Consider the following 15178-nt stretch of genomic DNA (forward strand, 5'->3'; position numbering starts at 1 on the left):
GGATGGCTGTAATGACTAATAGTCAGCATGGCTATCTCAAGAACACGTCATGTCAGACTAACCCTATCTTTTTTTTGAGAAATTTACTACCTTGCTAGACCAGGGCAGAGTCTGCACTTACTTTGTTTATTCCATGGTCAATCCTGTTGAATTCAGATCACTTTGAACTCGGGTCTTCCTCTCCCCCCCCCCCCCCATTGAAACTGGAAAGACTTCTGCATGTGGTTAGGGAGGCTCAGAAGAGGGGGGGGGCAAATGAAGACTCTTTCTTTGTTTTCTTGAAGGGGGGAGAGGATCCAAGAAGTCAGAGGAGGTAGGAAAAAATCCTTTCTTGAAGGGAGGGGGGGTGTAAGAGGATCGAAAAAGGCAGAAAAAAAAATCCAAGACCAACAGAAGTTGAGAGAAATTAGGGGCTTCTTCTTTAAGGCAGGCTTTTCACATGACCACCTGTGGCCAATCATGGGTTCCCTACCACGGAGGCGAGCCCAGATTCAAAACAATGCAATTTTAAAATATATCGAGCATTAAAAGCACTCCAAGATATCACACAATAAAGGTAGGGTCACTCCGGATCAATCCTTCTTGCTGCAGAAGGAAAATTTAAATCGCCCCAAATCCAAACGGAAATTTCCTTCAGGCCAGGCTGGATTCTGAAGATTTTTGGTAGTGGTGGTGGCGGGGGATCACTTGGGCATGAAACTCGGGTCACCGTAGGTAGGCAGGTAGCTGTGAGTTCCTGCATTGTGCAGGGGGGTTGGACTAGATGACCCTGGAGGTACCTTCCAGGTCAATGATACTATGAATGCCTGGTGCATTTATTCTTCACCTTAATATCAGGTGTTAGAAATCAAGATAAGACCTGCTCCTTCTGGCAGACACACACACACCGAGCACACAACGGATGACTCTTTTAATGTTTCTGGGTCCGATTACTGACATCAAAAACAATGCTTCAGTGGGAGATGCTACAATGAAGGCAGGTGGGATGACCGCTGTTTGGCAAATGCCCTGTTTATCCGTATCAGAAGGGTGCCAAAGGTTTCTAAATTGAATTTCCCAATGTTTGCACTTCCCATTGGCTCTTTTTAATTAGAGCATTGTTTCTTAATTTCTTTGCTTAATTTTATGGGCAGCGTTCAGGCAGTTGTTTCCTGGTCTCTTTTTCTTTTCTTGCAGCTGGTAAGCACTCGTGAGAAAATCCACTTCCGTTGAGAGAGAGAGAAAAAAAAACAACTTAAAAAGAGCAAAGAACTTTAATAATAATAAAAAAATACAGTGCTGAAGTTTCCCATTATTTTAATAGCCTCCGCAAAGAACAAGCTTCGCCGCTTGTAAAGCGGCAACGGGAATGGAAATGAAAACGCTCAGCGATCTCGCCGGATTTATTACAGCACTTAGAGAAACGATATGTGTTTTTATCTGCCGTTGCAATGGTGGACGTCTGGGAATAATTCAGCACAAGGGGACGCGTGGAGCAGTCTTAGATCGGAATCGCAGCACGGCACTGCCTGGCCAGGGACCGCCTGTTTCGAGGGTCAATGCCTAAGCGACACAAGGGACTCCTTCCGCCTTGGAAATGTTTAAACACCCCCTGTTGCTGTTCCAAACTGCATTTGGGAAGAGAGGATTTAACTTTCAGCCAGTTTGGTGAAGTGGTTAGGAGTGCGGACTTCTAATCTGGCATGCCGGGTTCGATTCTGCACTCCCCCACATGCAGCCAGCTGGGTGACCTTGGGCTCACCACAGCACTGATAAAACTGTTCTGACCAAGCAGTGATATCAGGGCTCTCTCAGCCTCACCCACCCCACAGGGTGTCTGTTATGGGGAGAGGAAAGGGAAGGTGAATGGAAGCCGCTTTGAGGCTCCTTTGGGTAGAGAAAAGCGGCATATAAGAACCAACACTACTACTACTACTACTACTACTACTACTACTACTACTACTACTACTACTACTACTACTACTACTACTACTACTACTACTACTTCTTCTTCTTCTTCTTCTTCTTCTTCTTCTTCTTCTTCTTCTTCTTCTTCTTCTTCTTCTTCTTCTTCTTCTTCTTCTTCTTCTTCTTCTTCTTCTTCTTCTTCTTCTTCTTCTTCTTCTTCTTCTTCTTCTTCTTCTTCTTCTTCTTCTTCTTCTTCTTCTTCTTCTTCTTCTTCTTCTTCTTCTTCTTCTTCTTCTTCTTCTTCTTCTTCTTCTTCTTCTTCTTCTTCTTCTTCTTCTTCTTCTTCTTCTTCTTCTTCTTCTTCTTCTTCTTCAGTAATATCAGGGCTCTCTCAGCCTCACCTCCCTCACAGGGTGTCTGTTGTGGGGAGAGGAAAGGGAAGGTGAATGTATGCCACTTTGAGACTCCTTCGGGTAGAGAAAAGCGGCATATAAGAACCAACTCTTCCTCTTCCTCTTCTTCTATGTGGTGTTGCTGGCCACAACTGATTTTTCTGTGCATTTTGAAGAAAAAGATGCGCATTTCCCCCCCTTGTCGATGCTGATAAAGGTGCAAGGAGCCTATTTTCAGTTAGTGACACCAAGACCGTTTACGCACTGGAGGCTTCATGCCGGGCTGCAGGCTGGAGTTTTAGTCACCTCTTTCTGCACCCACGCGGGGGAGCATTTGGTCCGGTGCGCCTCATCCGCCCCTGATTTGTGCTCCTGCATGGGAGCTGGGGCAGTGAAGTCCCCAGTGCGTAAACGGCTCAAGTGAGGGTTAAAAGGTTAAAATTGCCTCTTCCCATGCAGGATCTGGATTTGGGCTGCGTGCAAAAGTTACCTTTCTACAGAAGGATGGAGAGCCGTTATCGGCATCCTGTTTATTTGCTTCATTTATTATACCTACCTTTCTCCTTCCTGCAGCTTTTGTCATTCTCTTCTCCTCTGAGTTACCCAGTGAGATAGGTTCGGCTCAGAGAATGTGACTGTCCCAAGGTTTCCCAGAAAGCTGAGAGATGATTTGAACCTGGGTTTCCCAGATCCCAGTCCAACCGTCTAACCCAGCATTTTTCAACATGTTGACCATGGAGGAGAATAATTTTTCAGGCTTTGAGGAGCCCCAGATGTGGTGTCAGTTGACTATGCCTCCCTACCACACCCTGGGAAGTGACGTGTCATCAGAAGTGACATCACCACCCAAGTTAACAGGCAGGCTTGAGGACAAGTGGGCGGGAGAGACAAGATGGTGGGAGTAGGCGTGCAGGCTCCACCCCCTCCCAAGCACAGAAACCAGGAGAGAACTCACTCAGTCTCAGGAGGAGGGGAAGCAGCTGTGCATCTGTTTCCCCAGCTTATGGCTGAATCCATTAAGGCAGGAGGGGAAAGTCTGAAGATGCCCCTCCAGAGTTCCCACAGACCCCCAGGGGTCAACGGACTTCTGGTTAGGAATCCCTGGTTTAACCATGGCATCAAACTGAATCATGTCCATTTTGGCTACAGTTGTCAGCGGCTTGCAGGGTCTTTTCCCATCCAGATGCTTGAAATCCCTTTCAGAAAGAGATTCTGGAACGGAACCTGGGACTTCTACATGCAAAGCATGTATCACCTATAATATTAACATTGTATTTGTTGCATAACAATATTTGGTAATAACTGTGATCCCCAGCTAGTAATTGTCTTGCAAAGTATTATTCCAAAAGTATTGGGAAAGGCAATGTCTGGTGTACCAAGAATCACAGAATCATAGAATAATAGAGTTGGAAGGGTCCTCCTGGGTCATCTAGTCCAACCCCCTGCACTATGCAGGACACTCACATCCCTGCAGGGGGCAGCAAGAAGAAGACTGTTTTAGAGGATAGTGAGGTCAGGACCTTCTCTCCTGTGAAGTGTCTTTCCTTGTCTGTCTCCAGGTTGCTATCTTAGGGGCAATTTCCTGCTTCTTCTCAGAAGCCACACATTCAGTCTCTCAGTTAGGCATGTAGTCAGCTCCTATCTCTGTCTCCCCTTTGCACTATCAAGTATGGTATTTTCTGAATAAATCTTTATCCATTCTTAAATCAGGGTGTGCAACCTCACTTCTAAAGTGTATTATCCAACGTGTACGGAACAGGTCCAGGTTGGAGCCAGGGGCCCAAAGGCACTGGCTCTGGTCAAGTCCAGGCGGACAGCTTTAGGCCAAGGAACACCAGCAAGCTGGTATTTACAGAGGGCAGCGCTTTCTAAGGGAACATATTGGTTATGTTAACATGGTCTATCAAATTGACAATTCTTGTTTAAAATTGACACTTGTTTTATTTGGTCAGACCTTTTCCTTTCGAGAATCACATCTAATGGGATCCTCAAACACCCGAAATCAAAGAGAACACCTTAGACCAGACTTTCTCAACCAGGGTTTCTTAACAGCCCTGGAAGGGTTACCCAAATGGGTGGGAGTTAATTATTTTTAATATATTTCAAAAATTTGTTAAAACATTTACTGGGTGATATGACCATACATGATCAATGATGGGCCTGGAGGGGATGGGAAGAGGAAGGGCCCCAGGTGGGCGTGTCCACCGCTATGCTTCCCAACCATATTCTGCACAATTGTGGCACTTCTGGGGTTTCTTGAAGTCTGAAGAATATTCCAGGGGTTTCTCAATGGTAAAAAAGTTAAGAAAGTCTGCCTTAGATAGTCTATACAGGTATTATTCTGGAGCGCCTAATGGAGTGTCTCTCCTGAAGAGGTGCTTCATGTTTCTGTGTCCAAGTAAGGTCACTGGCTGTGCAAAAGATAGATTTGTTAACTCATCTTATGAACATCTAATCACTCCCCTCATTTAGAAATAAATCTGTACAGACTTGGCGTATACTGCTTACTTAGTAGTATATGATCGTCACATCAGCAGTCGAATAATACATCTTAATGAAGGCTTCCAATGTGGAGAGATACCATTATGTTTACAAGCTTTCGGTAGTTAATGACCCAAAACCGAAGAACGAAATTCACATATTTAGCTAGGCCTTCCGTCAGCAATAATATGCCTATTAATAATAGATGTTGCCGTTAAAATGGGATGCGAGATGCGGGCTGAAAAATAGGACTAGATGGCCCATTAACTTAAAATGCTTATCTACTGTTTGATGGGCTTTGTCTTAAACTGTTCTTTAAATTAATAAGGCAAAAGTGGACATTCAGCTACAAAGAGGGGCCTTTCCGGCCCATCAGCCTCGTGAATGGCTGGAGGGTTGCTCTGCGCTTTGTTCTCCGGTTTCCACAAAGGCTACAAAGAGGTTTAAAGAAAATGGGCATTAGTTAAGTTTCATGCACGATGGCCAATGTGCATCTGACGTTGCTGTTTCAAGCTCACCTGGCAAGTGCCATTCTAGCATTTGGCAACTCGATGGCCTCCTGATTGTTTTTTTTTAAGTTGTTGTTGTTAGTTGTGAAGTCGTGCTTGACCCATTGCGACCCCATGGACCAAGATCCTTCAGGCCTTTTTAAAGTCATCGCCCTGGAAATGGAATGCCCGATATGTATTTTATGGTGTGTGTGAAGTGCCATCACATTATAGCTAAGTTATGGAAACCCTAGCATTCTTTTTTCAAGGCAAGTGAGAAGCAGAGGTGGGTTGCCACTGCTTTTCTCTGCAGAGTCTTCCCTCTTGGTCTTCCTTCTACATACAAATCCTGTTTAGTCCCGGAGATCTGAGATCGGGCTATGCTATGCCCCCTTCCCTCCTAAATGCATTTTAAGGCTTCAATATTAAGAAAGGGGAAGCACTCTGTCTTCAGTTAAATGGGCTTCTAACGGGCAAGTTACCATCGGCGGAAGTGAGGCTGGTTTCACTAAGGGAATTTCTGCACATCGCTGAAAATAGCATTCTACCAGCTGAATGGAGTAGCGCTAAATATTATCGAGCCTCCCGGCCACTCCTCACCTTCTTGCTGTCTCGCTCTTGTCTGCTGCCTTTTCATGCTTCTCACCCTACACAAGCGCTGCTGGAAATGGCAGAAGAGAGCAATACAATTTATAAGCGACTCTCTTCTGCCTGTCAATCAAGCCCTTTCTCCTTTTTGTAAAGGTCTATATTTAAACGCCAATGCATCTAATCATAGATGCATAGTGCTTTTTGAATGCCACCCCTTATGGAATGATGAGCCTTGAGTCTTTTAAAAATTAATCTCTCTGATTTTTTTTTGGGGGGGGGACTTTAAAGAGGCATGCTTTGTGTTTCAACTTTGAAAAAAAATATTTTTGGCTTTGGCCTACATGCTTGTATGCTTATTCATTGCTCCAGGCAGTTCCCCTTAAAAAATAATCCATCCCCAGAAGAAGGGAGAGGGAGGTGGATGCGAGGGCGGGACAACTGGAGGTGGAGATAGCTCTTCTTCACCTCCGTACATGTCTTTTGCTTGTAGTCTGCTGGTTGTCCACTGGGGGAAAGCATTTTTAAGTTGGTGAATCCACTTTTTGGGATTCACCAACTTGCGCTTTAAAATGGCAGATATCGCAAGCAGTTTGCTGGCTGCACACAGGAGGTTGGCGATGTCATGTGGAGCACCCGGAATGTAAAAAGGTAAAGGTATCCCCTGTGCAAGCACCGGGTCATGTCTGATCCTTGGGGTGACGCCCTCTAGCGTTTTCATGGCAGACTCAATATGGGGTGGTTTGCCAGTGCCTTCCCAAGTCATTACCGTTTACCCCCCAGCAAGCTGGGTACTCATTTTACCGACCTCGGAAGGATGGAAGGCTGAGTCAAGCTTGAGCCGGCTGCTGGGATTGAACTCCCAGCCTCATGGTCAGAGTTTCAGACAGCATGTCTGCTGCCTTACCACTCTGCGCCACAAGAAGCTCTTACCTGGAATATAGCGTCTGCTAAATTTATGGCATGCAGAATCACCCTAAATATCGCATCCTTCTATGAGAGAATTATCAATGAACAAGTTTTTGTGCACACTGTTGACACCAAGAGCAAACTCAGGAAAGGTGGTTGTTTAGGCCTCCCAGCAAGGTAAATCATGCAGTTCTAAAAACATTATTAAGTTAGGGATGTACTTGCAGAGACAGCCTACGAACAATTTCTTAGGAGCAGTTCTGAATTACTAAATGAGTTCTGAGTTAGACGTTCCTAAGATTGCTCTCTTTGTTCAACAATCCATTGAACTTGTCTCGCCACTCAAACTGATGAGGCCAAATGAGGCCTTGGAGACTAGCAGGATAAAGCACTTTCAATTTCCTTCTGCAGCTGGATTTACCTGTGCAGAACAGGAAAATCTACTTCTAAAGTGCAGTGAAAGTGCATTAACCAATGTGTCCAGAATCCACACTACTCTGTGTTCGAAGTGACAAACGATGCCTTAACACTGATGGATCACTTGCAGTGCAATCCTACATAAAGTAACGCAGCCGTAAGCCCATTTCTTTCAATAGTAGGGTTTAACTCTGCTTAGGACAAGCTAGTCTCTTAAATATAATCTTTCCAAACACAGAAAAGATATTGAAATGTATAAACTCTTTTAAGCCTCTTGCATTATACCATTCGGAAAAGCAATTCAATTTGCTTATGGAGAGTTCTGTTAAAATGGCATCGTAGGCTAGGAAAGGTGATACAAGTCAAGAAGACCTTGGTTTGAATCTAACCCAGGTTCTCTCAACCAGGGGCTTCATGAAACCCTGGGGCTTCTTGACAGCTCTGGAAAGGTTTCCCAAATGGGCGGGAGTTAATTTCTTTTAAAAATATTTTTAAAAATTTGTTAAACATTTATTGGGCATGACTATATATGGTCATGTAGACCTCCTCTCAAAATGGCCAGTGATGGGGTCTGGAGGGTGTGGCAAGGAGTGGGGCCTAGGTGGGCATGTACACAGCTCTGCTTCCCAATCATATTCTGTCCAATTGCCTCATTACTGGGGTCTTCCAAGGCTGAAGAATCTTTTAGGGGTTTCTCCACAGTAAAAAAGTTGAGAAAGACCAACCTCGCCTAACGGAGCAACCCCAGGTAGTCTCAAGACATGCACATCCCTCTCTTCGGTATGACAATACCCTTGATCCACCGCACAGGGATTCCATAAGGAGTACAACTAGATGAGCTATGCAAATCTCTTTGATCAATCTTTCAGTGCTGCTGATTATTGTCAAGCTTAACTGAAACTGAGTAGTCATAACAGCCAGAAGCTGTAAAAAGATGTCTCTCTGAAAGAATAACCATTGTATGATTTAGCACAAAGGTTCTGGGGAACAGCCTGCTTCATAAAAGGAAATGAAAAAGGAGCACACACATCTGATGTACAAAAAACACGCGAAGCAGATGCGATCCTGATCATGAGCATAGCAAAGGAACCCTGGAGCCAAAATCGCAATGTTAAACGCATGCTTAATTAAACAGAATTTGGCCCACTTAGCTATATTATTTTTCCTGTTTGAATGAGCTGAAGAATATTTATGCTCTATTTATTTATGAGACTTGAAGGTTTGTTATAAGAAACCTAATTATTCCTTCAGCCACAGTTTATGTTATTACGGAGAGCCGTACCCTGTGGAGACAAACTTCCCTAAGTAGATGAACACAATGATTTGTGTGTAGTAAACAGCTATCAGGTGAAAAACTCGCTAAGAGACAAGGAGATTGGTCATATATATTCAGATCTTTCCATTTCATAGGCAAATGCTACCTTAATCTCCATAAGTGATACAGAAATTTGTGTATTTTGTTTACAGTGCATAATATTGTAGCAATGCTGCCGTGAACAAGGGCTGAGCAATTTAACAGGATCTGACAATTGCAGTTGTCCAATTAGGTACCCCGAAGGATGTGGTCAAAGCTCTAATGGAATGAACGCCTAAATATCCCACGAAGAGCTTGGGGCCAGTCTGTAGCGGAGCTTGATATTATTATTGTTGTTGTTGCTGTTGTTATTGTTATTCCATTTGTAGCCTGCCCCTCCCTACAGGCAAGCTCAGCAATCTTGGTAAAATGGGAGAAAACATAACACATCTTTAAAACCATTACAGTTTTGCTGATCTAGTTCTTCATAACTCGACTGGCCTTTATTCATACAGCTATTCTAAGATTATGGTGGAATGGTCTTTCCATGCAGGGAACAGCTGGTATAAAAAGGATGTTGAGATTAGACAGGCAGAAGGAGGCCCATAGTTCTTTCTTGTTTTTATCCTGGCCTCAACTGTCGGCCTAGTGGAAGAGCACCATTTTACGGGCCCTGTAGAACTTCAGTAGTTCCGTCAGGCCCCCAATCTCAGTTGGTAGCTCATTCCACCAAGCAGGAATTTTATTTGCAACATAGTGATTCAACCTCTGTGAAGACGGTCTGCCCTTTCTATGAAACTAAGTAGCATAGGAACAGGGCTTGGTCTTTCCGAAAGGAGGCAGATCCATTCAAGTGGAATGACAGCGTTCTCCGAGCATTCCAATAGATCCCTGGCCCCAGTGAGATTAAGCTGGCCTTAGACAGAGCCAGGGCTTTTTCAACTCTGGCCCTGGCCTGATGAAATGCTTGGGACACTAAACAATTCCTCAGAGATTATGGTTGAGGCCTAAAATTGTCTCTGATAATATCTGGCCTTTCTACTGAAATCATATAACATTTAAATCTCTGCCATTTTAATCCTGAGAATGCATTTATGTCCCCCCACACTCCCGCCAGAGAGAAGGTGGCAACTTGATATGGCTCTCAACTAAATTGAGTGTACTGATTTAAAAAAATAAATACATTTATATCTCTGTATTTAATATATATTTTATAGAATGCTGTGAGCTGCCATACACATGCACACGTGCACGCACACAAACACAATATAATGTAAGGCCTTTTCAGTTTTCTAGGTTGGCCAAAAGGCAGCCAGAACTATTCACTAGAGCAGTGGTCCCCAACCTTTCTGAGGCTGGGGACCGGCAGGGCATCAGGCCACGCCTGCGCATTGTGCATGCGTGAATGCGCCATGCGCATGCGCAATGCATGGGTGCAGCCTGCACGGGCGTGGCCCGGCCCTGATTCCCTCTCCCCGCCCTCCCGCAGTAAGAAGCTTCCCGGGCCGCAAACTTGCGGCCTGGGAAGTTTTTTACTGCGGGGGGGGGGGGTGCGGGGAGAGGGAGCCGCAGCCCGGCGCCATGGCCTTCGCAGCCCGGTACCGGGCCGCAGCCCGCAGGTTGGGGACCACTGCACTAGAGTATGTAGAACAAGAGTTAATGTGAAGGACAATCTATACTTCCTGGGACTGTGCTACAGTGCATGCATATGTGCTGAGAGCAAAGCAAAGAGACGTGGGGGAGGAAAAACATGTGACACAGACAATGCATAAGGAGGCAGTCTCTGACAGAGATCCACAGCCAAGCACCAACTCTTCAGCCCCGAGTTGGCAACAGGGAGTCATCTGCTGGCCAATTCACCTCCCTTGTCACCACAACAGGAGTGTAGGAGGAAGATGAGGGAATTGCAAGACAGAAGGCGCTGTGTCAAGTTGGCAGCACAGCACCAGTTCCATATCAACGATGAAGAGTTTTTGCAGGAGCAGAGCTGAGGAGGATGATAGGTGCTGAGCAGCAAACAAAAGAGTGGCTGTGTAGAAGCGATGTGTCTGTTAATCACTGACCTTGCAGCCTGTATTTTGAGCTGACTCCCTTGTCTTGGATCTTGGCTTGTGTTCTAGAACTCTTCTCTTGGATTTCTCCGTGGACTTGAATCTGTGAGTTTACATTAACCAGTATTTGGACCTTGGGTTGTCATTCTGACAAACTCCGATGGCTGCAATCAGGACAGCCACTGAAGTGGACCAGGCTGTTGCCATGAAGAGGCCAAGGTTGTTTCAAGATCATACTCTGTGCAAACAGCCATTCATTAAAACAGGAAACCCTGCTCGGAAGCAATCTGCCCATTGCAGTCACATTCTGCTTAGGACAAGAACCGTTCCGCACAGTAGGAAGAGAAAATTAGCCGAAACATTGGAGGACAGAACAATGTAAGCCACTGTTTCCTCACTGGGGAGAATAATAGTATAATGTTATGTTATGAAACAAATTTTGGCTACATTTTGCAAATAGGGATGAAGGGAACAGGTGCAGAGCACCTAATAAACAAACAATTATGGGAAGACGTGACAGGAAGAGCAATGATACCTTAGGTTTTATAGTGTTGCTGAAAATGAGTGTTTCCCTTGGAATGCAGAGCTTCCTTCTGCTTTATTTGTTCTGCAACTCTTCACACTCGCATTCTGCCCTTTTTCTAAGGAACTTAAGGTAACTTATATCGTTCTCCCTTCCCCAGCTTATCCTCACAACAGGAGTGTAAGATACATTAGCCTAAGTTTGTGTTGCTCAAATGACTGCATATGTTAACACTCTTCATTCCACATAGTTAAGCAGCCATCAAGTGCTACTATTTGGCATATTTTCCTTTGTTAATTATACATAAGGCCAGGAGTGTCCCTCTCGAGCAAGTGTATCAACTTACTGTACTTATTCATATAAATCCAGTAACTAGTAATCAGGAATTTTTAGTTTTATTGAATTATATACTATAGAGCAGGGGTGGTCAACTGTGGCTCTCCGGATGTCCCAGGACTACAATTACCATGAGCATCTCACTCTTAGAGCCCTGATTTCCCCTTAGGCACTATGGGAAGAGGGAGGACTGCAGATGCCTTCCACGTGCCTAGCCAGCACTGCACTGCCTCTGCAGTGTGTTAGCTACTCCTTAGGAGGGGAAGACTCTACTGAGACCAAAAGCAAGCCTCTGCTTACAGGTGATGCCACTCCATGGTGAAATACACATACATATTCATGTAGTAAATAAGATCAGTATAGAGACAGAACAGCTTTCTGTCACTTGACATATATGGTTATGCTATTTATTAAAAGATTTCTACCTATTATCTATGTGGGTAAGGGATTGAACATCACAGATGGTCATACACGGCCACTACCACTGAATGATGAACAAGGGGTGGTGGTACGTGGTGCCAGTGCCTCCTGCATCCCTCCTTAGTCACGACTTAACTGGGGTTAGCAGTCCACTTGATTCAACTCTGGCCACACTGTACTGCCACTAGTTACGCATTTAGCTTCTTCCTGATTTTGAGTCATTATTATTATTCATTATTAAATTTCTGTACCGCCTTCCCAATATGGCTCAGGGTGGTGTACAAGTTAAAATTAACAATAAATTAAAAACCAACACAACACATCGACATAGAAAACCAATAAAACATAAGTAACAGATTAGCTGCAGAAGCAATAGCAGCCTCCAGATATGCACTGCCCATAAGTCTCCAGACTAGGTGATATTCAGAGGGGGTGTTTTGTATGGGAGGGCCACAGATGTTATTAAATCACTGGTCCCAACCAAAAGCTCGATGGAAGAGCTCTGTCTTGCAGGCCCTACAGAACAGTACCAGACCTGACAGGAGTACAGCCCACGTTTTCCTAGTGGCAATTTGTTATTAACATGATCATTTTAATTATCAATGTAAAGAAAAAATGTATCTGTTGAAAAAAACAAAGCTTACGAACCACAAATTATTTTATGTAACTTATATGTGACAGTATTTCTAACTTTACATTTCCCTGAAGGTTAAACCAATCTGTTCCACATAATATACTTCTAGTAAGGCCTAGGAGGAGGAGCTGGTCTCATGGCTTAAGTGCCACTCGGTGCTTAACACCCACTCAGGGTGCCTGTCCTGCCCCTGAGTACCTCCTCCTCCAACCAGCTTGCCCGTCTGTCCAGTGGCCAGCTAATGACCTTCCGTCCCCTACCCCTGACCACCCCCTCCTCCTTCCACTTCCCTCCAAGGCTCAGAGGCTCCAGATCCCTGCTGCGTGAGAGCTGCCCCTGCTGGTGGGTTCCCTGCCTGGGAACCTTCATCCTGCAGCCTTTCCAGGTCCTGGGGGGAGTGAGAGGCCATCTGCAGAGTTCTTCCACACACACCCTAATCTAGCGTCCATTGTATTCCTGAGTGCAACAGGCTTTGTCCCTATCTCTTGTTGTTGTTGTTAGGTGCGAAGTCGTGTCCGACCCATCGCAACCCCATGGACAATGATCCTCCAAGGCCTTCCTGTCCTCTACCATTCCCTGGAGTCCATTTAAGTTTGCATCTACTGCTTCAGTGACTCCATCCAGCCACCTCATTCTCTGTCGTCCCCTTCTTCTTTTGCCCTCGATCGCTCCCAGCATTAGGCTCTTCTCCAGGGAGTCCTTCCTTCTCATGAGGTGGCCAAAGTATTTGAGTTTCATCTTCAGGATCTGGCCTTCTAAGGAGCAGGCAGGGCTAATCTCCTCTAGCACTGACCGGTTTGTTCGCCTTGCAGTCCAAGGGACTCACAAGAGTCCTCTCCAGCACCAGAGTTCAAAAGCCTCAATTCTTTGATGCTCGGCCTTCTTTATGGTCCAACTTTCACAGCCATACATTGCAACTGGGTAGACCATAGCCTTAACTAGACACAGTTTTGTTGGCAGGGTGATATCTCTGCTTTTTAGGATGCTGCCTAGATTTGCCATAGCTTTCCTCCCCAGGAGCAAGCGTCTTTTAATTTCTTTGCTGCAGTCCCCATCTGCAGTGATCTTGGAGCCCAGGAAAATAAAATCTGTCCATTTCTTCCCCATCTATTTGCCAGGAATTGAGAGGGCCGGATGCCATGATCTTTGTTTTCTTGATGCTGAGTTTCAAGCCAACTTTTGCACTCTCCTCCTTCACCCGCATCAACAGGCTCTTTAGTTCCTCTTCACTTTCTGCCATTAGAGTGGTATCATCTGCATATCTGAGGTTGTTGATATTTCTCCCTGCAATTTTGATCCCAATTTGTGACTCATCTAACCCCACCTTTCTCATGATGTTCTCTGCATACAATAGGCAAGGTGACAGTATACAGCCTTGCCAAACTCCTTTCTCAATTTTGAACCGATCAGTGATTCCATGCCCGGTTCTCACCGTTGCTTCTTGACCTGCGTATAGGTTTCTCAAGAGACAGATAAGATGCTCTGGTATTCCCATCTCTTTAAGAACTTGTCCCTATCCCTAGTATAAAATAATTGCCATTGCCCGTTCTAAATATATTTTTAGAATAAGCTTCCTACAAATATTTGTACCTGTAAATTTATCAACATCCTAAACCAACTTTTTTGCAACTATGTATCTGTGATAAGATTTCTTCTTGCTCGCAGTGGGGCTTTAAAACATATTAGAATTTCCCTTTTTACTTGGTATTGGTTTAAGAGGTGAACAAACTTAATGTGATGATTTAAAATAAAAGGATTAGGAGATCACTCACCATCCCTAAAAATATCATTTCTTCGTCTCGAAGTTTCAAAGTCCTCTTCAACTGGGCGTGTCCGCGCCAAAACTGAAAAGGAAGCCTAGCGTGATTAATTGACCTTGGTGCAACTTCCTTTACAGCAGCAAGTAGGAAAAAACACAAACACACACACACACAGGAAGGAAAAAACAACTTGTACAAATCTAGCAAAGGATCGTTTCCAAGTTGCCATCTGGGTTTTTTTGGCACTGGCCTCAATCTTATTTGGGAGTGATCAGTCTACGAATTCATGTGAGCTTGGTTAATAAGTGATCATTTACTGCACTCATGTTTTAATCTTTATAATCTTCCATAGCACAGTGTACATGGATAGTCTAGAAATAACTTCAGTACACAGAAATGTCTTCACCTTCTCTCAAAAGGACACACTGGTCTTTAAAGTTCTAAAATGCATTTATAAGAACAGGGTGATCTGAAGGAAACCCTTATACTAAGGTGCCCATCCTCCCTGCATCTCACGGGACAATCACAGGTTCTGAAGAAATGTCCCGTGTTCCGAAGCTTTTAGAAAAATTTCCACCTGGCCTGGACGCCGCAAGCAGCCTCACAAGCCAATCAAACCAGCCTGGCTTTGGGCGGTGGTGGCGAGTGGGACCCGTGGGTGCTTTCCTAAGGTGCTTGTCCGCCCTGCATCTTGTGGTGCTAAAGAGGTTAGTCACAAAGTAAGTGGCAGCGGGGCCAATGAAAGCGACGGCGGTTCGGCCGGAATGTGCTCTGCTGTGGTCAGCTGTCGCTCTGAGGGGGCGGGGCCCCAGCCTATATAAGTCTAGGCGCGTTGCCATCTTGGCTCTCCACACCGTTTGCCTCGCTACCTGCAGCACCCCAGGTAAGGCGAACCACGAGCAGGAGCCGCTGCCCCCCTGCCGCTGCTGCTGCCGAGCAGGAGCCGCCCCCTCGCCGCCCCCCCCCCCTCAGTGTCCCGCTTTACCTCCCCAACAATC

The 15178-nt window shown here is 45.1% G+C and overlaps 1 protein-coding gene across 2 annotated transcripts in view; it reads right to left on the bottom strand.

The window, feature by feature from the left end:
* The window catches only part of DRC11 (dynein regulatory complex subunit 11), a 115618-nt gene that overhangs the window by 83359 nt on the left and 17081 nt on the right, over window positions 1-15178 (bottom strand). For both annotated transcript variants that reach the window (XM_077313586.1, XM_077313577.1), the window contains exon 5: window positions 14193-14264. In XM_077313586.1, coding sequence (XP_077169701.1) covers window positions 14193-14264 — 72 coding nt within the window. The remainder of the gene's footprint in view (window positions 1-14192; window positions 14265-15178) is intronic.

The sequence above is a fragment of the Paroedura picta genome, chromosome 1 (genome assembly GCF_049243985.1).
Source record: "Paroedura picta isolate Pp20150507F chromosome 1, Ppicta_v3.0, whole genome shotgun sequence".
NCBI classification, from domain to species: Eukaryota; Metazoa; Chordata; class Lepidosauria; order Squamata; family Gekkonidae; genus Paroedura; species Paroedura picta.